Genomic DNA, 27,169 nt, shown 5'->3' with positions numbered 1-27,169 from the left:
TGGCACACAGTAGTGTAGGGAACAAACTACAGGCAGGCGCGGGCGGGATGGCTGGCTACTAGGTGAGTTTTAAAGAGAGGAAAAATGTAACATTGTGGTTCTTGACGTAACTAATGATTTTCTGCCTTGCAGGTGACAGTGGATACCCCCTGAGACGCTGGCTCCTCACCCCGATTTTGAACGCGCACAGCGCAGAGGAACATAGGTACAATGACATCCATGCCCGTGCTCGGTCAGTGGTGGAGCGCGCCATCGGCCTCCTGAAGTGCCGGTGGCGCGCTCTGGATGCGTCGGGCGGGAGGCTTTTATACCAGCCTGCCAAAGTGTGCAGCATTATAAGAGCCTGCGGGGTGCTGCACAATTCGTCCCAGCGGAACGACATCCCTCTCCCCTCCGACCTCCCTCCCCCCGAGCTTGACCCGGAGTCCGAGCCCCCTCTGAGGCAAGTGGGATTTCAACAGGGTGCAAGAGTATTTGTGGATGTCATGCAGCGTTTATGAAATTAAGACAACTTCAAGGTTCATTTTTTCACAGTATCTTTTAATATTGTGGCAATTTCCCTCACCGGCATCATCGTCCTCCTCCCAACCGACCATTGACTCTGGATGACGCACAAGCAAAATAGCTTGCACTATGCAAGCTATTTTAATTTATAATTTTAATTTATTATGTTTATTTATTTTTTTATTTTTTCCGCAATGTCTTTTTTTTTTTTTTTTTTTACGATTTATGATGACTATATGCTCTGTAAGGTGACCTTGGGTGTCTTGAAAGGCCCCTCTAAATTAAATGTATTATTATTATTATGCATGATCAATAATAATAATAAAAAAATCTATAAAAAACTGAAATCAGCTTTACTTTGTTCTTCTGTGTTGTCAGTGTCTCCTTCCCTTTCGGACACGATGCCACTCACGCTTGCGGTGCCAATTATGGATGCTACTTTTGTGTCAATTGGTGTTTGGTCAGGAGTACTGGGTCCCCCCCCCCACCAGTTGCAGTCAAGCTCTGGCGGTGTGAAGACAGCCCCCGCTTTGCATCCCCCTGTAATTAACGATCTTCACTGTACGATCAGTAACATTTGAGCAATAAATTATAAACATGTGCTAATAAAAATATGTACCTTATGTCAGAACACTACTTGTTTAATTCTGGGACTGTGCGCTCCGTGCCACTGACAGAGTTCACTGCTGCAGCAACATGTTGCCACTAACTCTGCTTTTTGTTGTTAGTGATCCCAGTCCCGTGATCACCGAAAAAAACTACTTCAAGTGTCTCCACTTCAATCTCCTTGAAATTTCGCTTTTTTGCTTTTCTCAGTCCTTCTGCCATTGTTTCCGACAAGGCATAATACTTGCATTGACCATTTATGGTTAAAAATGGCTGTGAACAGGGCGGAATGTGAAGCTGATTCAGCTGCTCACACTTGTAGACACTCTGTGATTTATAAAGCAAAGATTGCTTAGAGGTGTGCGTAAGCAGGGTTTTATAAGTCTGAATATTTTTTGGCACACGCAAAACTTGGCTTTTGGGCGTACGTACACTTTTAGTAGCGATCCCACGCACAGCTTTATAAATGAGACCCCTGGTCTGAGGTGACTTATCCTGCTCACAGTCAACAATGAGCATTATTGGAGCTTTAAGGAGGGCTTTACAACACGCTCCCAAATCGCTCAGCCCACTTTATTAGCTGCTCGGTTAAAAGATTTGGTCATGCAGCAATGTCCGGTTTCCCAAACGTAGTCTTGAAATGTCTTGAAATGTGCATTTGGAACTTCAGATCAAACGATTGACCCTCTTTACCCAGAATGCAGTTCTGACCTCCAGTGCCCAGAATGCAGTAGAGAGGTGAAGGAAAATATGCTTTTATCATAAAACCCGTTCATTTTAAATGAAAGGTAAAACATTCCTAAATGACAGCAGCAGATATTCTTTGTATTTTAGGCTACAGACCTGCAACACAATAACTGTTGTTACCTTTATAAATAAAACACTAAAAGTGGAGCCTTCCTTATTTCCTGTTCACCGTTTCTGTTGGACAGTGAAGGATACAAACGCAGAGCTGCATAATCATGAGGAAAACAACATTACCGTCCATTCTCCTCTGCATGGGGCAAGGACAGTGTCACCTTGTGACTCACAACACAACAGCCTCATGCTCATCCTCAGCTTTATCCTGAAGACTGCTGGCTGTGTGTGTTTCTGTCCCCCCCTCTCCCCCACTATATTAATTTTATGATCATTTCCTCCATCTCCTGGCATGCTGAACTTTGTGTGATCCAACATGTGTCCAACATATTCCTGTATTTATGGTTTTGAAGGCTTTCTTTTATATTGACATTATCTCCAGCAAATATTTATGAACTCTCCTCCGTCCTAATCAGAATCAGACGGTCTTTAAGAGGAACATCTCTCTCTCTCTCTCTCTCTCTCTCTCTCTCTCTCTCTCTCTCTCTCTCTCTCTCTCTCTCTCTCTCTCTCTCTCTTTCATTACCAATTATTTCATGTATTATACATATTCAATATTATATAAACACATCGGTCTATCTTTCCGTCGTTCTCTTGTTCTGTTGTCCTTTCTGAGACTGTCAATTCTGGTAAGTTCTCCATGGGAGCTAAACACGATGATGAAGAGTTATAGCAGAATGACCACCAATCAGCCGAACCACCATGCCTATTTACAATGGGTTGGAATGAATGTATGCGGTCAACATTGTGCTCTGTCGTGAACTCCATGGTTGTGACACATCAGTCTCATACTGCCACCCAGTGGTCAACCTCATAAGACCAGACATGTACATCAGATATCGTTTGTGGATGCGATTATTTTATTTTTATGAAGTTGATTTTAATGCTTTAATTGAAAAAAAAAATTGACACATGAGTCATGGAGTAAATTAATATGGAATGATTGGCACCGATTTGTCCAGATTTTATTTGGTTGATTTGACATCCAACAAATTTACACTTAAAAAATTCATGTTCTCAGAACAAGCTTTGTTTAATAAAAACAGAAATTCAAACATGCGCACACACACAAACACACACACACATACACACACACCACATTATATTTAGATGATGCATTCCTTGTCTCCGTGTGTTTTGCCTTCAGCTTTCAGCTGTCTGTCACTCTGTCTGTCCCAAGTCTGGTGCTTCTTAACATTCAGTCTGTCCCTCAACATCCTCTACCTTAAAGGGGACCTATTATGCTTTTTCGACTTTTATGACCTATAAACGTTGTTATAATGATTGATAGTCATGTTTAACCATACTAAAGTGTCAAATAATGACGAACATGCATTTCGACGTATTCCCTGCTGACAGTCTGGGGTGGCTGTGCAGAGCGCTAAACACTCGGGACAACGTTTGAGATTCACTTGTTCACGTTTCCGTGAAATCATCTACGTAGAGGCACTCCTGCCGCGCCCCCATATGCCTGGTCAAATCTACCCTGCTCTGCGGGCTTCAAGGAAGGTAACCAATCATAACGGAGTTTGGTTGGCAGGAGGGGGGCTAGGGGGCGGAGAACGACGAAACCAAGAGTTGACAGAGAATGCTGAAAGCGCCCAGATGAGAGGAAGAGTTTCCCGAAAATCTACATCGTTTTTTGTGTATGGTTAAGCATGTCTATCAAACATGATAACGTTTATAGGTCATAAAAGTCGAAAAAGCATAATAGGTCCCCTTTAATATCTCCCTTCCCCGGTCCCCGTCTCTCTCTCTGTTCCCGCTCCCTGTCTCTCCCTGTTCCCTGTCTCTCTCCCTGTTCCCTGTCTCTCTCTCTGTTCCCTGTCCCTCTCTCTGCTCCCGCTCCCTGTCCCTCTCTCTGCTCCCGCTCCCTGTCCCTCTCTCTGCTCCCGCTCCCTGTCCCTCTCTCTGCTCCCGCTCCCTGTCTCTCTCTCTCTCTGCTCCCTGTCTCTCTCTCTGCTCCCGCTCCCTGTCTCTCTCTCTCTCTGCTCCCTGTCTCTCTCTCTGCTCCCGCTCCCTGTCTCTCTCTCTCTCTGCTCCCTGTCCCTCTCTCTGCTCCCGCTCCCTGTCTCTCTCTCTCTCTGCTCCCTGTCTCTCTCTCTGCTCCCGCTCCCTGTCTCTCTCTCTCTCTGCTCCCTGTCCCTCTCTCTGCTCCCGCTCCCTGTCTCTCTCTCTCTCTGCTCCCTGTCCCTCTCTCTGCTCCCGCTCCCTGTCTCTCTCTCTCTCTGCTCCCTGTCCCTCTCTCTGCTCCCGCTCCCTGTCTCTCTCTCTCTCTGCTCCCTGTCTCTCTCTCTGCTCCCGCTCCCTGTCTCTCTCTCTCTCTGTTCCCTGTCCCTCTCTCTGCTCCCGCTCCCTGTCTCTCTCTCTCTCTGCTCCCTGTCTCTCTCTCTGCTCCCGCTCCCTGTCCCTCTCTGTACCCGCTCCCTGTCCCTCTCTCTCTTCCCGTACCACTAGCTGTCCCTTTTACTCTTCTTTAAAATTTTAACTTAAGTCTGTCCGTCCGTCCGTCCGTCCGTCCGTCCGTCTGATCGTCAGTCTGTCTGATCGTCAGTCTGGCTGTCTGTCTCTCCATCTCACTGTCCGTCCGTCTGTCTGCCGTGAGGCCAGCAGTTGCCCCGGTAGAGCATTTGTAACGGATATGATGGCGCCGTAATATCCAGTCTGTTCCACACCGTGCCTGCTGTTACACACAATCCTGCCCAACCTCCAACAAGGCAGCTGCCGACCCCATCTTCGAGCCCCCCCCCCCCCCGCCCACACACACACACACACACACACACACACTCGCATCGCTCACAGTCCTCCGTGCCGATGCAGTGGGCTGGGTGCGTGAGGCGGGGGGTGGGTGGGCGTCACCATCAGAGGGTGGTGCTCCAGTACTACGAGTTTGACCCTTCCTGCACTCCGGCCTCAGGAACAGGAGTGGACGGTGGCTCCATGAACTGAGCTGGGAGGTCACTTTTTGAATATCTAATGACCTCTTGGTTTCTGGTTGCTGCCACTATGATGCCTCGCCAGATCTTTCTGGCATGGATCCTAAGTTTACTTACCGGTAAGTGTGTGTAATGTTTGTAATGTGTGTGTGCCTGTGTGTGTGTCTGTCTGTGTATGTGTGTGGTGTGAGAGAGAGTTGATTCGGAGTTAGTTGACACATTACATATCATGTAAATGTTCAGTTGAATGTATTGAAGGCTGCTCCTATAGTCTGCTATCAGGCATACAGCATGGGGACTGAATATTTAGACTTGATCTTCTATATCGTCTATATCATCTACGTATGCACAGAGTTTCAAACTTGGTGCCTGAATAGTTCTTTATTCATTTATTTTTGTACAACTGCTTCCCCCTTAGAGGTGGTTGAGTATTGTTCCCCATTACAGTCCCTCTCTGAGCCCATAGAGCAGAGCAGCGTTCCTCCAACAGACATTACGGACCAAATACAAAACTACCCACTACTATCATGTTTTTTCTGGCCAAAATATAAAAAACAAGAACATAAGTTGTCTCAGTGGTTCTATAATAAAGTGTGATCAACTAAAAGACCCTGGTAGCATCATGGTAAATGTATATCCTATGATCATATGAATGTCATATATCGACATTTCTTTGTATTACGGCCCGATTCCACCGGACGCGTTACGGCCCGATTCCACCGGACGCGTTACGGCCCGATTTGACCGGACGCCTAACGCCGGGATTTCACCTCACGCGTTACGGCCGCGTTACGGCCGCGTTACGGCTGCGGCACGGAACGGCTGCGACTCTGCCCTGCTTAGATTTCCACCGGGTGCGTTACGGCAGCGGAGCGGCAGCGGTATTCACGCGAGCTCACGCGATAATCCTAAACCTAATGTTGGTACATAAATGACTTCATGTTGCGGAACGACAATGAGTCTCTCGTCGCCCATGTTGCCTGACCCTCTGAGACCCTTTGATGGATTGACTGCTGACCTGGTGCCACCGGTCATGACGTAATAATGTTGATGTGAAATTGTGATAGGCTACCTGAGCTGAGCATTGTGTTTTATTTTGAAAATTTGACTCTATGGCTTTTACTTTTTCACTTCCTGCCCTGCTCGATCAGCTCTGTTGAAATTGACGTGGTTCAGCAAAGGCTTGCGGCAAAAATAGAAATGCTACTGAATGATAGCGCTGCCGCGCAGCGCTATCATTCGCACTGCACTGGGACGCTGCTGCGGTGACCGCGGCCAAGACGTAACGCTGCCGTAACGCGCCCGGTGGAATCGGGCCTTAACGCGTCCGGAGGAATCCCGGCGTTAAGGTTGATAAAGAAGGATCAAATAACTGATAAATACTGCCCTCTAGTGGTTCTGAATGTGCTGACATCACCCCCCATTAGTTTTTTCTAATTGGGAGCTGTACTTTTGCTGAATTCAAACAGATGGATGGGTCAGCCACTATTTTTGAATCCCTGTTGTGTACATGAAAGCCCTTAATACTGTTGGCTATTACGTATGGCAATAAAATAAAATAAAACAATTTAAGCTCACCCGCTACACATTCTAGCTGCACAGATAGCCAGGAAAATGCTCTAGGCTGGAAGCTCTCCTGTATCGGCGATGGGTTCACTGTCTTTCATTGTGTAGTGGGAGGAGAAAGAGAAGCAGATGTAGCCGCTGTCGAGCACCAAACGGCTCAGACCGACATACAGCATAATAGAATGAAGAGAAGAAGCACACAGAGTTGCAAAGGTTTAAAGAACCAGCTCTCGCTAGAAACAAGTCATGAGTCCAAGCTAGATAACCACTGAGTCAGGCATTAAAAGGACAGATACTGTTGCAGCCTGCAGCCCTTTGTGTGCGTAATGGAATGTACCTGGCGGTGTACTACACCTGGAGGCCTTCCAAGGCCTCTTCATCTGATGTTAGCCACCATCCCATCTGGGCCGCTGCTGTTCTTCAACTTCCAGCCCCGCTCATTTGTATAGTAAAAGTGTGCAGCACTATATTCAAATCTCCCTTAGTGTTTGCAGAAAGACATTTATTTGGCGTTAACATTTCCATAATGATGATGATCAATTGATCCAAACATTCAGAATTTAGGCTGAGTGGGGATTGTTGTCAGATGCATGTATGTAAAACAAATATGGTGTTTAACCTCATATAACTGACCTCATATAAGTGATTGACAGGTCCAAGTGTCCCTTTCATCCCGCCCCACCTAGTCTATTTTAGTCAGGGGCCCATTGAAGCATTCCTGAGAACATACTACAAGGAGAGTAACATTCATGCTGATCACACACAGACACACAAAGGATTAAAATAGTAATCTACTGGGCAATTTTCGCATACACATGATCCAAGTCCGAAAAATAATATTAATACTTCTCATAGCATAAGAAGATGCTGGCCTCTTCATTATGAGGTCAGCAGACAACGTAGGACCACAGAACTCCATCATGTCTCCACACCAATCTAATGACTTTATTTTGGCTTTGTCGTTTTGTCCAGAGTTAAAGGTCCCATGACATGCCACCAGGTGTGAGTGTGATTAGCCATTACAAGCTGTTTTGAAAATCTGGCTCTTCTGACATCACAAGTGAGCTTGTCCACTAGATGTGTGACGGTTAGATGAGCAACGTTTGCTACAGCCCCCTAGGTAGGCTGGTAGACAGATCCATCCACCGTACATCTAGGTGGACTTGCCCACTTGTGATGTCAGAAGAGACAGATTTTCAAAACAACTTGTAAGGGCTAATCACACTCACACCTGGTGGCATGTCATGGGACCTTTAAGGCTTAGTTATGGTTCCACTTAGACGCAACGCAAGGGGGTTTACGGACCCATTGCATCCTTGTTGACCCTCCTTGCGTCCACTAAAAGGGCCTGGTGTGCGAGTCCCAAAAAATGATAACCTTGCATTGAGGTGGGCTGTGATTGGTTCGCTAACTAAAACCCGACTCAGAACCAAAACAGGTTCATGACTGCGGCAAAGCATCCGCGTGGTCATTGCATTGCATCGACATGGAACCATAACTGAGCCTTAACACACAAGTGATGATGACAATGTTTGTTTCTTCATGTGCTCCAGCAGTTAAATAAAATGGGAGTTCAAACGTTAAAAGCAAGGGAAGGCAGTGATTGACAGGTCCAAGTGTCCCCTTCGTCAGGGCCTCCATTTGGTCTGGGGCCTGGTGGGTGATTGACTGATGCTAGCAGGAAACCCAGAGACCACAGCAGACGAGAGGTCAAGGGAAGTAACATCCATTCTGACACACGCACGAACACACACACACACACACAGTTGTCAGGATTTTGTTTTTAAGATAAAGAGGCAGATGTTGTCTATGCCTGTTCGAAGGCTTTCGTTCACAACGAACATTCACATGCCGAAGATATCTCCATATGACCTGCTGGCATCAGGGAGAATACCTCCATAGGACCTATGGGCACCAGGGTATTTCATGTGGATAGCTGCAGGCTGCTAACCTAGAGACAATTTGAGTGTGTGAGATTAACACACAGCTGTTGGCAAAGCTGTTTTCACAAGGAAAAACAAAGAGAAATTGGTGCCATTTTTACCTTGATTTTATGGATTCATTTCAAGCAGATTATGTATATTTTTTTGAGTCTATTTTTTTGAGTCTCTATTTTCCCTTTACCCTAAATTTATTCAATTGACTGAGTAATAGTCTGGCTGCAGACCTACCTTTTGATTACCATCAAGGGGTTGCACAGTATCAGGTATATTTTTCACTACAAATCCCTAAGTTGGTTTTCAATATTGGCACAATGGTAGTTATGGTTAATTTCTGTGTTTGTCTCTTCTAATTCGCTGCTAATCCATTCGAATCAGTGCTTCAACTAGATGTCATGTTAATAAAAACACGGTGTGTGTGTGTGTGTGTGTGTGTGTGTGTGTGTGTGTGTGTGTGTGTGTGTGTGTGTCTGTGTCTGTGTCTGTGTGTGTGTGTGTGTGTGTGTGTGTGTGTCAGGCCTGGCGCTGGGCTCCGAGGCTGAGACCCGTCTGGTGAAGACCCTGTTTACCGGCTACAACAAGGTGGTACGGCCCGTCAACCACTTCAGAGAGCCGGTGGTGGTGACGGTGGGGCTGCAGCTCATCCAGCTCATCAGCGTGGTGAGAGGCTCATCAACACATCTTTATTTATTTTATATTTATAATACAGGAAAGTATTAAAAGTAACAAAGTTACAATTTAAAACTGGCCTGTCTCAGTAAAATAGCTGATTTCCAGCAGGTTCCTGTTCTGCAGCACATATAATGTATAACAGGGACATGCATTCACATTGATTCTTCCTTAGCGCAGGTGAACCTATGGAGTTAGATTCATGCCAAAACCCCGCACACACGCAAAACGTGTTTTGTTCACGCATGACGATTCGCACGCACACAAAACGTGTTTTACTCACGCAAAATGATTCACACACACGCTCAGTGTGGTTTGCAAACACAAAACATCATTCACAAACTAATACATTTTGCTTCAGAAACAAATACAGTATGTTTTACACAAAGTACAAAAAAAAATCCTTCAAGTACACAAAACCATTCTACAAGTACGGAACACGAAAGCTGCGCGTGGATCGGAATGCATTTGCGCACGGATCGGATTACATTTGCGCACGGATCAGCAAGGCGGAAAATGAGTGCCAAAAGTCACGTGACAAATAAATGTCCTGTGATTCATACTACACAACAGCAGGTGGCGGTGTTGAGTCAGTTTAAGGCCGCCAGGACGATCTTTTTTCTCCCCAAAATCTTTATTTGATGCCGGCCAAACGTGTGTGGATTCAACTCCATACTATGCGACTTGCCGCCCCTTTGTCACGGAATCGTACGACACGGAGAAAAGCTAGTTTGGGAGATTACTCCATACCCCGGAAGTAGGCGCTACAACGGAGTCCGTTTTGGCATCAAATAAAGATTTTGGGGAGAAAAAATATCGTCCTGGCGGCCTTAAACTGACTCAACACCGCCACCTGCTGTTGTGTAGTGTGAATTACAGGACATTTATTTGTCACGTGACTTTTGGCACTAATTTTCCGCCTTGCTGATCCGTGCGCAAATGCAATCCGATCCGTGCGCAAATGCATTCCGATCCACGCGCAGCTTTCGTGTTTCGTACTTGTAGAATTGTTTTGTGTACTTGAAGGATTTTTTTTTGTACTTTGTGTAAAACATACTGTATTTGTTTCTGAAGCAAAATGCATTAGTTTGTGAATGATGTTTTGTATTTGCAAACCACACTGAGCGTGTGTGTGAATCATTTTGCGTGAGTAAAACACGTTTTGTGTGCGTGTGAATCGTTATGTGTGAGCAAAACACGTTTCGCGTGTGTGCGGGGTTTTGGCATGAATCTAACTCCATATGAACCCCTTCCCTATAACAAGGTGACCCATCAACACCCTTCATCTTAACATCGCTCAGGTTTGATGGACTTGGATGCATTGCAGTCCCATTAAGTCCCTTTTCACAAATTTTAACCAATTTGAGGAAATCACGGATTTGGTTGAGGGATATTCTGGATTCATGATTCAGCTTTAGAAACGTCTCCATCTATCTAAATGTAAAGATCTTCTCTTTCACCTCCCTCCCGAGGATGAGGTGAACCAGATTGTGACCAGTAATGTCCGTCTAAAGCAGGTAAGAGATCGGCCTCTTGTTCTCATACCTCACGTGGCAAGGCCCGATGAGCAGAGCTTCAAAGATGTTCATTCTCCACAGAGGTGGACGGATGTCAACCTTAACTGGAACCCTGACGACTACAGTGGGATCAAGAAGATCAGAGTCCCATCGAAGGACATCTGGAGACCCGACCTGGTCCTATACAACAAGTAAGATCCACACATCAACAAACAAACTGTTCTCATTAAACCCTCTGAGGTCACTTTTATGGGTCAGCCTCTTTGGCTAACCACCACAGATGATAAGGAGATAAATCAGGGGCCGTATTCACAAAGCTTTTTATCTTACCGCTAGGAGTGCGCCTAAATCTCAATTTTTTCTTAAAAGTAATTCACAAAGCCGCTTATACGTAAAAGGATTAGGGCCACACTGACTTTATTCTCAGAATTCAGAGTTTAAACTCTGAATTCTCACTTTAATCTCAGAATTGTTACGATGCCGACCTACCGCAGCCATCATTACCTGGGTACACAACCGTGTGGCTGTCCCATTGTGGTGCGTTGAATTTGAGGTATGTTCCTAAGCTTTCCCTGGGTGAGTGCAATCTTACCTATCTAGGGGGTTAGGTGTGAGGTACCCACCTCAGTTCCACAGCCACCGTAGGCAAACAGCTCCGTGTCCCGCCGCACAGGCACCTAGTCTCCTGTTGCCCAGCCCGCGCTTGGTATTCAGTCTTTTAATTCCAACGTGTATGTATAAATCAAAAAGGTTCCCTCAATAAAGTGTCGAGCAACACGTGTCTATCGGTTTAAATTCCTATATACAAGTCCAAACTACAGAGAGCCACCTCCCGAGACTCTCACCTCACAACCGTCTACCCACTGCACCGTTTGTCAACGTATGACGGAAGGCGTGGCTGACGGATGGGGGAGTAGTATTTGAAGAGGCATACGTCAGTAACCTGAGAATTTGAAACATTTTCAACTTTCTTGACGGAGCCGACGGATCCAACGGAACGGATGGATCCACAATGCATTGCGGTACCGCCTCATTCTAAGTCAATGGGATCCGTCCGTTGACGGATGCAGTGGGCAAGAGGGGGATGAGCACCTCAACACCGCCCCCTCTGTGTGACGTCAGTACTGAACCTAAAAAAGTCTGAATTATGAGATTAAAGTCAGAATTCTTACTTTATTCTGAGAATACCATAGATCTGAGTTTAAAGTCAGAATTCTGACTTTAATCTCAGAATACTGACTTTAATCTCAGAGTTCTGAGATTAAAGTCAGAATTGTGAGTTTATAATCAGAATTCTGAGAATAAACCCACTTAACATTGGACGTTGGATAGACTTGCAGATCATGTTTATATCTGGTCCATCGGTCCATGACCAATTCTTGACATCTATTTGACGTCCAATACTAGGTCCACTATTTGGAAGTCAAACCGTGACCCAATATGGACGTAATTTTGACGTACAACATTTCACCTTTGGACCGAGTTATTTTTTTGGACATCATTTGGACGCCTATGACTGCAGGAAAGGTATACATGATTCCACTGCGCCATGTACCGTCGGAGTGACGTCTTTTCTGTGTCATTATTGGTCTTCAAATTTCGGTCCACTGAAGGGGTTGTTTTGTGACGCCAGGTGACATCTTTTTTTCGACGTCTACCAAACGTCTAATGTTGACGTCCGTGGGACCTCCGTGTAAGGGCTATTTATAGTCCAAATGTGACGCCGGAGTGTCTTCTTTTCTACCTCAAATTTGCATTTCCAGGTTTTACCCTTATAATATATAAATATTGCATGCCATGTGATATAATCACATTCTACTCTTAAATAACACCATTAAGCGTTTAAACTTCAGTTTAGTTTACCTTTGAGCAGTTGCAACAATAGTGTAATTATCTGCGTTTTCTTTGACACAAAACCATTTCTGTTCATTCAATATCTTCTCTGGAGACTTCTCTTTTTTCATAGTCTGAAAACATAAAATAAAATCTGTTGCCAAAAATGCCAAAGCTTAATAACAAAATATCCGGATTCTTATGTCAGACATTAAACAATACGTAGCTTTTGAAATATTAACCCCTTAATATCATCATCAGAAATTTGGTCTTAATCAGTAAAGTATTAACAATCAAGGATAGCAGTCATTAACTGAACACAGCAGTATTTTTCTTTTTCCTTTCTTTCTCTTAACTGATCTCAGTCCTTTTTCTCGGATGACACACTTCATGGACAGTTAGTACTCAGTTCACAAACAGTTCTACTGTGTCCACTTTTTTTCTCTTTCCAAATCAGTCCATGCTCAATCTACAAACAGTTCTTCAGTAGTATCCCATGGACACAAGTGAAGGACAACCCAGGTGTGGTCCAAACATCTGTGGAGGTGGCCAAGGCATACAGTATTGTCCATATCCTGGGGCCAGTGCATTAACATACAGTGGGTTAGTGTGAAGCTCCACCACATGATGCGTTGGATGACCTAATGAGTCATCCGTCAGTGTTTCTCTGGGTCGTCTTTCCCTCTGTGAACGACGTGGTTGCATGTCAGTGGGTTCTGGCTCCCGGTCGCCAGGACAGTCGTCTGCAGCTGGAACTGTCTGTGGCACCTCTTCAGTGTCAACACTAGTAACATCATTTTCGGTAGAGTCATTGTCAACAGGCACTGGGGCTGAAGTATCAAACCTGACCCCCTCTATATCAGCCTCAGGTTCAGGCCGAATAATTTGAGAAGCATTGTGAGATGCAACATTTAGCTCTCCAGGCTGGTGGTGATGCTAGCTCAGTCTATTATCCCATTATTATTCATCCTCACTTGAGCTCTCTGAGTCCTCTTGTGTATCTTTTGTTTTGTTCTCCTTGTGTTCTATGTCGTATAGGCTTTGCCTTTTAAGGCTATCGCTATTGGGTTTTCCTTAGGCGTGAGCCGTAGCACTGAAAAATGTGTAATCCCCGCCCACCAACAGCGTGGGCCTCAATCACGCCCGCGGGGCCTCAATCACATCCGCAGTTCGCAGATATACGCAGGTACCGGCGGACGTTCTCCTCCCATTTTCTTCAGGGCGATCGTGTAGCATACTGAAGTATATAAATAGATATTATGGACTCGAAGACGACCCGCATCTGAAAGACATGTAACACGGGTTACATCTTGCCGTATGACGGCCATGAGATGTGCCAGGGCTGCCTTGGGCATGAACATGCCGTCTTGGCGCTCTCGCCGCTCTGTCTGTGTCGGCATTGTGCGGCACTGCCGTCGGATGACAGACTGCGCAGAGCCAACACTGGGCATTATCGCCAGGGCAGCCGCAAACCTTGGCCTTGCGGTGCCCATGCCTCAGGCCCCCCAACGCCCGGACCAGCTGCATGGCATCTGGGGGCTCGGGGCCGCGACACGCCCCGCCCGTCTCGACCCGATCTGGCCGATGTTTCCCGCCATCAGACCGTACCTCAGTGGGGCTGCGGCGGAGCCTGGGAAGCTCGAGGCCCCGGTGAAAACATCAGGAAGTCGGAGGGTCTGACAGCCGGGGTTACAGGGCGGTACCGCCGCTGGATCCCGCTATGTGTGCTGTCTCTGGAGTGAAGCCGGGGCTCAGCGACCGCTGCCCTACACCCAAAGACCAGCTGACGGCCAAGCTTACAGACAGAGCGCATCAGTGTATGATGCAGCAAGAGGCTGTTATGAATACAGGGATGCAAACACATGTATGACAAAAAAAGAGAGAGCTACCCAAAGTCGGAAAAAATATGACCGCATGATATCCTATTATCATGAGAAGGCCTATGCTATATTCTATATGCCTAGAAAGATTAAAAAAAGTGACTTTTTAAACTAAGTTAAATATTTTCACATGCACACAAACACACGCCTCTGCATTGGATATGCGATCACAGGTACAGGTACTGGCAGTGTAGGCCTGGCACTGTCCCTGATCTTATCTGCTGCTTAGGGGGTTTCTGGAAGAGGGTTTCGGAGAAGCTGTGCAACACTTTGTGTAGTTTTTGTTGTTGTCACTTTCCTCAGATGAATGTCTGCCTTACAGTGTGCATACAGGGCATGTACACCCCTGCTGGCATAATTAATTTCTTTAATTTCTTTTTTCTCAATTTTTTTGAAAAAGTCAGACAGTGAAAAGTTATGCTTCACTGAATTCACCTCAGTCATGGCTTCTAATTTGAGCCATGACCACTTCCAACTGCACTTGCACCCGGCGTCCTGCTGCACGATAAGTGCATCCTTCTCCGATATTTCCCACCACTATCCTCGGGCCGGGCCTTTGATCAAGCGTTTTTATTTTTATCATTGGTTTATTGGCCTTATCTGAGCAGAAATCTATGCCATAAACAGAAATATTATAGGCCTTTATTACACAGGTCTTCTCAATGCCGTAGAACGCTCCGTTCACTTTGGTAGTAGTCCGGTGACTTGTTAACCCCAGCGTCTTCAGTTGCTAAGCGACGTCACCGTCTTTGCGGACAATTTATTATTGCTGTGCTGTACACTACGAATGCTGGTAACGAATACATTTTAAAAAGGCACACCATGTGAAGTCAACTGAGGAGGTCGTCGGACGTTGGAAGGAACACTTTGAGGAACTCATGAATCCGAATAACACGCCCCTCTATGTTGGAGGCAGAGCTCGAGGTTGATGGTGTTTCGTCGTCAATTTCCCTGGTGGAGGTCACTGAGGTAGTCAAACATCTCCGCAGTGGCAAAGCCCCAGGGATTGATGAGATCCAGCCAGAAATGCTAAAGGCTCTGGGTGTTGAGGGGCTGTCATGGTTGACACGCCTATTCAACATCGCGTGGGAAACGGGTGCAGTGCCAAAGGAGTGCCAAACCGGGGTGGTGGTTCCCCTGTTCAAAAAGGGGGACCAGAGAGTGTGTGACAATTACCGGGGTATCACACTTCTCAGCCTCCCTGGTAAAGTCTACTCCAAGGTGCTGGAAAGGAGGGTTCGGCCGATCGTCGAACCTCAGATTGAAGAGGAACAATGCGGTTTTCGCCCCGGACGTGGAACTACGGACCAGCTCTTCACTCTCGCAAGGATCCTGGAGGGGGCCTGGGAGTATGCCCATCCGGTCTACATGTGTTTTTTGGATCTGGAGAAGGCGTATGACCGGGTCCCCCGGGAGAAACTGTGGGAGGTGCTGCGGGAGTATGGGGTAAGGGGGTCTATCCTCAGGGCCATCCAATCTCTGTACTCCCATAGCGAGAGCTGTGTTCGCGGCCTCGGCAGCCAGTCAGTTTTGTTCTCAGTGGGTGCTGGTCTCCGCCAGAGCTGCGCCTTGTCACCAATCCTGATATACATGGACAGGATATTGAGGCGTAGTCGTGTTGGGGAGGGGTTGCAGTTCAGTGGTCTGAGGATCTCGTCACTGCTTTTTGCAGATGATGTGGTCCTCATTGGATCATCGGCCTGTGACCTTCAGCACTCACTGGATCGGCTGGCGGCCGAATGTGAAGCGGCTGGGATGAGGATCAGCACTGCTAAATCTGAGGCCATGACTCTTAGCAGGAAACCGGTGGATTGCTTACTCCGGGTAGGAAATGAGTCCTTAGCCCAAGTGAAGGAGTTCAAGTACCTCGGGGTCTTGTTCGCGAGTGAGGGTACTATGGAGCCTGAGATTGGCCGGAGAATCGGAGTAGCGGGGGCGGTATTGCGTTCGCTTTACCGTACCGTTGTTACGAAAAGAGAGCTGAGCCGCAAGGCAAAGCTCTCGATCTACCGGTCGATCTTCGTTCCTATCCTCACCTATGGTCATGAGGTTTGGGTGATGACCGAAAGGACGAGATCGCGGGTACAAGCGGCCGAGATGAGTTTTCTCAGAAGGGTGGCTGGCGTCTCCCTTAGGGATAGGGTGAGAAGCTCAGCCATCCGTGAGGAACTCGGATTAGAGCCGCTGCTCCTTTACTTAGAAAGGAGTCAGCTGAGGTGGTTCGGACATCTGGTAAGGATGCCCACAAGATGAGATGAGAGAGATGCGATGAGACCATGTGAAGTTATTTTTTTAGTTTTGGCAAGTAACCGTGTAATAAGCGGGTTCATGTATAGAACGTCGCCGGTCATTCTCGAAAATAAGCCCCTTCAGGGCGAAGCAAGACATCTTCGCTGCGCGTCGGGGTGTACTGTTCACCATGTCGGAGCTTATATTCCCGATAATGACCGGCGTTCTATGCATTATCCCTTACATATATATTGAACAGAGAAGCCCTAGTAACAAATGTGTACAAAGTTACATATGTGTTAAACTAAATGTCGGGTTGAAATCGGGCTAGGGCTCATAATTACAGTTAATGTGTCGGGTCGGGCCAGGCTCGGACAGAACGTGCACGGGCTCGGGCCGGGTCGGGCTTGATTTTCTGGGCCCGATCTAAGCTCTAACGTGCGCATGCGCATCAAATATTTAACCTTCAGTCGACGCGACGGCAAGAGCTGTGATTGGTCCCCTAACAAAATCATTTCCGGAATCACTTTTCTATACTTCGAAGGCTCGAGGGGTCTCAGGCCCCGTCCACACGAAGCCGAAACGGGTGAAACCGTTCCGGTTTCGATCTTTCCGGTTTCGGAGTATCTCCGTAAAGACGGAGTCAAGCGAAACCGGGTAGATCTGTAGAAACGCTGTAGTACACATGCCAGGCCCATAAGGGGCGCTGCTGCTGCTACAGAAATCCAGAAGAAAATTAAATAAGAAGAAGAGGCGAGCATGCGCATAAAGGCTGCCCCCCGATCCACTAACAACACAAACCAACAGTCAGTCAACAGTCTGAATAAATAATGGCTTAGCAACCCAACAAGGGACATGATCTGCTACAGAACGATTACGAGCCAGTAGTCCGCCATCATCTTTGTTGTTGTGAGTTCTGAGACTCCGCGGGCTTAACATTGGCTAGAGGGCCGAGGGGTGAGGCGATGACGTCATGGTTTACGGTTTCAGTCGGTTTCAGGCGTCCAGACGAATCCAAAACGAAACGGGGTAGATTTGAAACCACCTCCTAGGGTGGTTTCAGAAGTTTACGGTTTTGGTCAGCGGATTCGCCGGCTTCGTGTGGACGGAAGGCCGAATCGTACAAGACCTTTGCGGTTTCGCCATGAAATCGTCTTCCTGTGGACGGGGTCTCAGTCAGTCAGATTACGGAATATTGACACCTGCACGTGCGCACCGATCGACCAATCTGTGTGGATCTGTACGAACCACACAGGTCCCCAAAATGTATGCTAAAAAAGCGACAGCATGTCTGTGAATAACATCGCCCTGCTGGCACAGAACATCTCCACCATGGCGGCTGACCCTCATCGTCTGGCTGAATAGGCAGTCGACGTGGCGAAAACCGCCGGTGTCATCCTCTGCCTCTGCTCCACCGGCGCGGTGGCAGCAGCTCATACAGAGGAACCTGTGGCTGCAGCAGACCCCGGGCATCCCTGAGCCGATGAGGCGACAGTAACTGTAGTGCCCCATCAGCCCGGACGGGCTGTTCGGGCCCCGTCTGTCATCTAGGCCGGATGACATGCAGGCTGCTTCCGAGGAGGCAGAGAAATTCCGGAGACATGTCTCCCGCCCTCCGCCAACACCCGGGCAGCAGCGCTCCGCTCCAGGCTCCCGTCGCCGCCATAGGCCCACGACAGCCACTGTCACGGCGCCGCCGGCAACTCCTCCTCCTGGCCCCCAGGCTTAATGGCCGCCTCCTGCGGCGAGCTGCCAGCGAAGGCCCCGGGCAGCGGGCTCATTGGGCTATGTCCCGCCCCACAAGCGCCGGCGAAGGCAATTACGGGGCGAGTGACAGCGAAATACACCTCTTTACTTAACTGTTTTCTCCCCACCCTCCCCACCGGCTGTTTTCTCCCCACTGTGTAACTGTTTCACATGCATCTCTCGCTACATATAGGCAAGCCGTCAATAAACATTGTATCATTGATCGAGCCAGCCCTTCATTACCTTTAAAAAGGCAACCTCGCCCGGCTTACCAGCCCCGCCCGCCTCCATCGCAGGCTGCGGCGAGCGGCCAGCAAAGGCCTCGGGCAGCGGGCTCATGGGGCGATTTCCCGCCCCACAAGCGCCGACTATTACGGGGCAAGGGAGGAGCGTGTGACAGCGGGGAACACCTCTTTACTAAAGACGGCTGTTTTCTCCCCACACAGTTAACGCCGGAGCCCGGCCATAACTGTTTCGCACGCATCTCCCAACACATATAGGCAGGCCGTCAATAAACCTTGTATTATTGATCAAGCCAGCCCTACATTACTTTCCCCTCACCACATCATGCCTGGCATGACATGTGGCGGGACGGCCGCTAAAACTAGCTCTCGACGAATGACACGCAGCTCGTTCACAGAGTCAGCAGTCTGCTTCCCAGTCACAGTGTTATTCCTCCTCGCGTCCCAACGCTCAGGAGAGAGGAAACTACACTCTTGTCACAAGCTGAGCAGGCAGGGCATGCCTCTGCTAATGACACACACACCCAGCCCTTTCGGGCGGAGCTCCCCATGGGCAGCGAGGATGACTCCTCCCCTCGCAGCGGCGGCAGGGGCTCAAGCGTGGCTCGTTTCCATGACAGCCGCATCAAAACAAGAGGCTGCACAGCCGCTTCCAGAGCATTACTCAGAATGGCTGAACGCATGCACCCTGGCCAGATGGAAGGACAGGCTGATCAGCAAGGGTCACACCCTGCAGTTCACCTCTGTTCCGCCACGATTCAACGGGATTGTGGAAACAACGCTGTCATCCAAGGATCAACAGCTGTCACTTTTGGCGGAGCTCCAGAATCTTCTAGCGAAAAAAGTGATTTAAACAGTCCAGTCCAGCTACAATGAAAGCACTGCTCTCACAGTAGAGGATGGAGACCCTGTTGTCTCTCCTCCGCCCCTGTTCCCCGGGCAGCCCTCTCTGTCATGAGGTTGCTGGGCATGATGTCAGCCGCTCACATGGTGGTGCCGCTGGGGCTGCTTCACATGAGGTGGCTGCAGAGATGGTTTTCTCGCCTGCGCATCGACCCAGTGCGCCAACGGCGGCGCAAAGTGACCATTCCCCTATCAGTGAGCCCATTGGCGTCAGTTTGGTTTGAAATGTGCTGGGGACAGAGAAGCATTCGGAAGTGCATTTTTAGAAGTGCTGGGTACAATGAGGATGCACTCCTTTTTCTCTCTTTTGTGCCAGTAATGAAAGGTTCTGAAAGACGGCATAACCATGTAGCTAATTACTAAGGAATAAAATGTATACAAAATCAGTCTGGCACGTTTTATGAAGAAAACGTTTTCAAAAAGCATCGGACATATGACCTACTATGTTCTGCTCCATGTATCCAATGTTGACAACGTGACATGTAATGGCTAAGCTAACAACATAAACAAGAGGAGCTAGGAAAGGAATTTAACTGCGTGTTTAAGTTCAGAAGGGCCAAAGGTGTGGCTACACACAGCACTATAAAAGTCGTCAAGATTGAAAAAGAAAGAAATATTTGTTGCACAGCTGAACGCTGTAGCCTATCACATCAGGAGCTGGCTGTTCTCAATTCACAACACGCATTCCATCAAAACTACATCAGGCATTCTGACCAAAACTCATGAACTCCCCCCCTCAATTATTCCAGAATTCAAGAATGACCAAAAGTCACTTTGTGTCAACAAGAGACTGACTCCACGACTATCAATTGCAAGTTAAAACAGCCGACCACTTGAATGAAAAAAACACAAAAGACCTCGCCACAGCACCAGCAAATCTTGAGCAATAAATATCGCGTCTTACCTTTATTTATGTGGCAGTTATGTGGCACCTTGGTGTAGCCTACCACATCCATTTAGTTCAACAGGTTATCGTTCTGATACAGTCCATGGTACTAGCAACCGGCCCTGGTGCTTTCTATCTATGTATTCAGGCTAAAATGACTTGATTGTCTGATTGCCTCATCATCCCAGCCAAAGAGTATTGGTATCATTCGTAATGGCTACTTGCCAAATCTGAAAAATATTTGTCCAATGTATTTGTTATCATTCGTAGCGTTGATCAGCAGAGAAATAGTCGTCGACGTCGCTTAGCAACCGAATACGCTGGGGTTGATAAGTTACCAGACTGCGGAGTGATACAGATGACGTGAATCAGAGGCAAAAATAAACACTTTCCTTGACAGCGGTCAAATATGCTGGACGTGAGCATTCCACTGCATTGAGAAGAGCCGTGTAATAAACTAAAATAATTGACAGCTGAACGTTAGGAAGGCCCATGCAAGTGAATGGAGCAGTCTACAGCATTGAGAAGAGCCGTGTATTAAGTAAGGGATAATGTATAGAACGCCGGTCATTATCGTGAAAATAAGCCCCGACAGGGCGAACAGGACACCGACGCACAGCGAAGGTGTCTTGCTCGCCCTGAAGGAGCATATTTTTGATAATGACCGGCGACGTTCTAGACATTATCCCGCTTATTACACGGCTACTTGCCAGAACGAAAAAATAACTTCACATAGTGTCTTTTGACAATTTATTTGTTACCCAGCATTCGTAGTGTTGATCAGCAGAGAAATAGTCTGCCAAAGACGTTGACGTCGCTTAGCAACCGAAGACGCTGGGGTTACCAGTTACCGGACTACTTGAGGAGTGATACCAAAGACGTCATTAGAGGCAAAAAGTCCATTGTTTTCCTTGACAGCGGTCGGTGAATTATCAAACATAATTCACAGACGGAAGTTGTGAAGAGCCCATGCAAGTGAACGGAGCGTTCCACGGCATTGAGAAGACCCGTTTAATAATCAATAATTATTCAACTCTATTTATTTTTTTTGATTTTTTTTACAATTGGTGGGTACCAAATGAATCTTGACAAAATCAGGTGGGGACGCGTCCCCGGTGTAATCGACCTTGCCTTGCCTTTGCAGGGAGAGGCTGAAAGGGATCAGAGGTAGACAATAAGTTAGCTGTGAATTTGGTAATGAATTCAGTGAGGTAATCTATAAATGGTAAATGAATAAACCATAACTTGTCAACAATTGTACTTTAGTGTAACACGTCAGCAGAGTTGACAAATACTCACAGCTGAAGACATAATTAAACAAAAAATGTAGCTTTAACAGAAATATTGAATGTCAATCTTGATTAAAAAAAAGACAAAAGATTGTGCACAGACTAAATATTATAAGACAATTAACCTAATTAAAAAAGGGTCCAGCGATCTTGGGGTCAGCTTTGCTTGAATGGTGAGGAGCTTCACATGCTGTTTCATCTGCAGATCTTCTTCCCTTGGCAAGCCATGACTTTACATAACGATGTGGATTGAACTGGTGTAAAGGTGGCCCATTGCATTTCAGAAACACCAGGTTGGACAGTCTGATCATAGCAAGTGAGTTTCCATCTGCAGTAAGAAGGTCATTCATGCAACTGAAAGCTCGCTCACATTCACTGGTAGACACAGCAATGGTATGGACAGCTTTAAGTAGTGGCTGCAGGGCGGCTGGGGTCTGGGATGCTCTATTGTCCTTGTAATCCCGAAATCCCTGGATACTTCCTCTTCTCTCTACTTTTTGGTAGTCACACAAACGAAGCACCTCTGGATCACCATGCTGTATGTCCAGTTTTCCCTCAGGCCAAGTTTCTGGTTGAAGAACTTTCATGTCTGTCAATACAGATGCTCCATCACATGCGAAGGCCATAAAACACCAAAAAGTTGTCATCGAAGCCATATTTATGAAGGCATGTCATTAATGTGTCTGTGATTATGTTTGCTGTGGTCCCATCCAACTCAAGAAGATCGAAGATGATTGTGTCCGGCTCTGCATCAGCAAAAGCTGCCCTTAAACAGACCATTAACACAGTCTTGCCACTGATTGTGGTGGATTCGTCAATCAACACACACAATTTTCGTCTGTTTTTGATTATGTCGTCGGCTATTTTCTTCTTCATGTCTGTAGCAAAATGGTCAATTACATCACCACACGTCTTGTCTGTGTGCAAAACTCACCCCATGTTTACTCCATTTAACTCTTGCAAGGTCACATCAGTTGGCATATCTGTGAATGGATGCCCATGCTTACCGATTTTGTAACACTCCGCAACTAGTATCGTGTTTAGCCTTATGCATGTCTTGGATTTTCTGGTGAATGTCATTACGTTCTGTGTTCTTTTCTATCTCCACTGCTTTTAAATGGGATCTGGAATCTCTGTGTTCCTTGATTTTCTTACGCAGTGAATGCTGTTGCTTAGCCTTGTCAGTACCAAAGGCAGAGATTGAACAGCCGCTCCACTCAGGTGACAGCCTCAGTCCCTGCTCTGTGTGAGCAGCAAGCGATTTTACTTTGCTGCACACTTTTCAGCCTAGCTTCTTTTCTTTGGCAATGAGCCAGTCATTTTGTGATAAAAAATACATCCTTTGGTCACTTTACCAACAGTGAGGCCATTACTTCTGCAGGACTCACCGGGTTATTATTAACGTCATCGTCAACTTTATCGGGAGCCGCTGGTCGGTCGGGTCGTTTGGCTGATAGCATGTCAGGCTGTGGACAGCTAGGAGCGGTGCTAACACTCTGTCTCGTAAGCGTTACTAAAGGTAATGTTGACGAGTCATTCGAGTTTAGAAGATCGGACATGCCGTCTTCTGAATCCGTTCGTTTCCTTTTACTCTTGTGGAGCCAGTTTAACATTTTGGAAAGGTTATTCTCACAGTCATTACATTGACTAGCCGCCGACAGACGCAATGAAACAATGGAACCCGGTGATCGCCACAGTCCGTGTTGGGGTAGTTATGGTGCGTTTTATTCTTCTTCTCGGATCTCGGTGGTGACCGAGCAAAATTCCGAGACAGAATTCAAGATTGCTGCGGCCATTGTGACTTGAAGTATGAACTGTTTTCATTGTGCTTGGACCACTGCTACCGCGACAACAGCTTTCCGGGTGGCGTCCATGTTTTCCTCCAACGACCGAGCAAAATAATAAAACGCTTGAAGTGTGGGCGTGGCGTCAGATCCGAGATCCGAGTCGGTTCGCAGAGAATACTGAAACGCAGCATTAGCATATATTTCTTTATCAATTCGCAGTCCTCCATTGTCTCTAAAACATTTTGTTTCACTGCAGCCATTTTCAGAATCTTTGTGAATAGGTCTTACTGAGTTAGGAGTCCTCTCGAGGACTTTTAAGCTCTCCTAGACTTAGGTGCTACTTTTAGGCCTAAAATACTTTGTGAATTGCTCTGAGTAAAATAAATTAGGAGTCCTAATTTTGAGACTGACACGCCCATAATTTTTAGGAGTTTCTTCTAAATTTGCCACTTATGAGCTACTTCTAGCCATAAGATTCTTTGTGAATACGGCCTTAGATCATTTAAACTGCGATAATCTCTCTCTCTCTCATCTCATCTTCATCCGCTTATCCGGGGTCGGGTCGCGGGGGGAGCAGCTCAAGCGGGGGGCCCCAGACTTCCCTTTCCCGGGCCACATTGACCAGCTCTGACGGGGGGATCCCGAGGCGTTCCCATGCCAGTGTTGAGATATAATCTCTCCACCTAGTCCTGGGTCTTCCCCGAGGTCTCCTCCCCACTGGACGTGCCTGAAACACCTCCCAAGGGAGGCGCCCAGTGGGCATCCTTACCAGATGCCTGAACCACCTCAACTGACTCCTTTCTAAGTAAAGGAGCAGCGACTCTAATCCGAGTTCCTCACGGATGGCTGAGCTTCTCACCCTATCCCTAAGGGAGACGCCAGCCACCCTTCTGAGAAAACTCTTCTCGGCCACATGTACCCGCGATCTCGTCCTTTCGGTCATCACCCAACCCTCATGACCATAGGTGAGGATAGGAACGAAGATCGACCGGTAGATCGACCACATCATCTGCAAAAAGCAGTGACGAGATCCTCAGACCATCGAACTGCAACCCCTCCCCACCACGACTACGCCTCGATATCCTGTCCATATATATCACAAACAGGATTGGTGACAAGGCGCAGCCCTGGCGGAGACCAGCACCCACTGAGAACGAAACTGACTGGCTGCCGAGGACGCAAACACAGCTCTCGCTTTGGTAGTACAGAGATTGGATGGCCCTGAGGAGAGACCCCCTTACCCCATACTCCCGCAGCACCTCCCACAGTTTCTCCCGGGGGACCCGGTCATACGCCTTCTCCAGATCCACAAAGCACATGTAGACCGGATGGGCATACTCCCAGGCCCCCTCCAAGATCCTTGCGAGAGTGAAGAGCTGGTCCGTGGTTCCACGTCCGGGGCGAAAACCGCATTGTTCCTCTTCAATCTGAGGTTCGACGATCGGCCGAACCCTCCTTTCCAGCACCTTGGAGTAGACTTTACTAGGGAGGCTGAGAAGTGTGATACCCCGGTAATTGTCACACACTCTCTGGTCCCCCTTTTTGAATAGGGGAACCACCACCCCGGTTTGCCACTCCTTTGGCACTGTACCCGACTCCCACACAATGTTGAATAGGCGTGTCAACCAAGACAGCCGCTCAACACCCAGAGCCTTTAGCATTTCTGGCTGGATCTCATCAATCCATGGGGCTTTGCCACTGCAGAGATGTTTGACTACCTCAGTGACCTCCACCAGGGAAATTGATGACGAAACACCATCAACCTCGAGCTCTGCCTCCAACATAGAGGGCGTGTTATTCGGATTCAGGAGTTCCTCAAAGTGTTCCTTCCAACGTCCGACGACCACCTCAGTTGAGGTCAACAGAGTCCCAACCTTACTGTACACAGCTTGGATGGTTCCCTGTTTCCCCCTCCTGAGGTGGCGGATAGTCTTCCAGAAACACTTTGGTGCCGACCAGAGCATGTGAGTGGAGCGGAGCGCCGCGCAATTCCCGCTCCCCGCTCAGGAGGATGTCCGCTCATTCGCTCTGCCGCTCAACGTTGTGCCAGGGCGCTCCGCTCAAAACCGCTCCGCGCTCATCTTAAATTTCCTGCCGCTCCGGCGAAATCGCTCCACGCTCCGCTCAAATTTTTACTTTTGTACTTCCCAAACTCCATCTTGCTACTCTCGCGGGCACACGAGCCAGTGTTGCGGGGGGGGGGGGGGGGGTGGAAGGGTCTCACGTGACGCGTTTTATCCAATCAGGTTGCTTGGATGCTCCCATTGAAACCCATTCTATTCTACGTGAACCACCTACATGTAAGCCGCTAGAAGCAGTTAAAATCGGAGCGGACTGGAGCGGAGTGAAATCCCCGCTCCGGCCTTTGAATTTAAAACCGCTCTGCGCTCCAACCCACTCCAACCTATTTCTTCCGCTCCGCTCCACCACCCGCTCCACGCTCCGCTCCGCTCACATGCTCTGGTGCCGACCGAAAGTCCTTCTCCATGGCCTCTCCGAACTTCTCCCACACCCGCTGCTTAGCCTCCGACACGGCAGCAGCTGCAGCCCTTCGAGCCTGTCGGTACCCTGCAACCGAGTCAGGAGTCCTCCAGGATATCATATCCCGGAAGGCCTCCTTCTTCAATCGGACGGCTTCCCTGACCACCGGTGTCCACCACGGTGTCCGAGGGTTACCGCCCCTTGAGGAGCCTAAGACCCTGAGGCCACAGCTAGCCGCTGCAGCTTCAGCAATGGAGGCTTTGAACACCGCCCACTCCGGCTCAATGCCCCCAACCTCCAGAGGAATGCCAGAAAAACTCAGCCGGAGGTGTGAGTTGAAGATACCTAGGACGGGGGCCTCCTCCAGACGTTCCCAATTCACCCGCACTACTCGTTTGGGCTTACCAGGTCCATCCGGAAATTTCCCCCATTCACTGATCCAACTCACCACCAGATGGTGGTCGGGGACAGCTCCGCCCCTCTCTTAACCCGAGTGTCCAGAACATGCGGCCTCAGATCAGATGACACGATCACGAAATCGATCATTGATCTTCGGCCTAGGGTACTCCGGTACCAGGTACACTTATGAGTACCCTTATGTTCGAACATGGTGTTCGGTATGGATAATCCATGACTAGCACAGAACTCCAATAACAAACGACCGCTCGGGTTATTGCGATAATCCAGAACATAAAAAGAGTACAGGGCAGAAGCAGTATAAGACAATATATGAAAAGAAACCATGAATCTACAAACTAATAAACAGATAATGCGTAAAGTAAGAGAGGTTGAAATGTTGGTAGACATTTGAGTTAGAAATGACGGACAGTTTACATTATGATATCAATGCATTAGTGACCATCTGATGTAAATATGTAAACACAGAGCCATCCTTTCACTGTTCTCCTCCATCCATTGATCATTCTGGTTCATCCTCTTCATGCCTGAACCCTCTGTGCGGCCCCTTCCTCCCTCTTTCTCTCCTTACCAGTGCTGACGGGGACTTTGCCATCATCCATGAGACCAAGGTTCTTCTGGAGCACACCGGGCAGATCACCTGGAACCCGCCCGCCATCTTCAAGAGCTACTGTGAGATCATCGTGCTGCATTTCCCCTTCGACCTGCAGAACTGCAGCATGAAGCTGGGCACCTGGTCCTACGACGGCACGCTTGTGGTCATCAACCCGGTGAGTAACCCGATGGGGGCACTTGTACACACAGGCACAAACACACACACACGCAGACATACTCGAATCCATGCGCAGTGAAGCACTCTACGAACAAACACACACACGCA

At 47.9% G+C, this 27,169-nt stretch overlaps 1 protein-coding gene across 1 annotated transcript in view; it reads left to right on the top strand.

Annotated features, from left to right (window-relative positions):
* The first annotated feature begins 2,155 nt into the window (after positions 1-2,155).
* LOC132473524 (acetylcholine receptor subunit alpha-like) overlaps positions 2,156-27,169 on the top strand; it is a 56,144-nt gene continuing 31,130 nt past the window's right edge. The window contains exons 1-5 of the mRNA XM_060073711.1: positions 2,156-2,189; positions 8,928-9,070; positions 10,552-10,596; positions 10,678-10,787; positions 26,864-27,059. Coding sequence (XP_059929694.1) covers positions 2,156-2,189; positions 8,928-9,070; positions 10,552-10,596; positions 10,678-10,787; positions 26,864-27,059 — 528 coding nt within the window. The remainder of the gene's footprint in view (positions 2,190-8,927; positions 9,071-10,551; positions 10,597-10,677; positions 10,788-26,863; positions 27,060-27,169) is intronic.

This window comes from Gadus macrocephalus, chromosome 15 (assembly GCF_031168955.1).
Source record: "Gadus macrocephalus chromosome 15, ASM3116895v1".
Taxonomy (NCBI): domain Eukaryota; kingdom Metazoa; phylum Chordata; class Actinopteri; order Gadiformes; family Gadidae; genus Gadus; species Gadus macrocephalus.
Note: the sequence above shows the minus strand (reverse complement) of the source record. Positions and strands in the feature narration are given on the sequence as shown.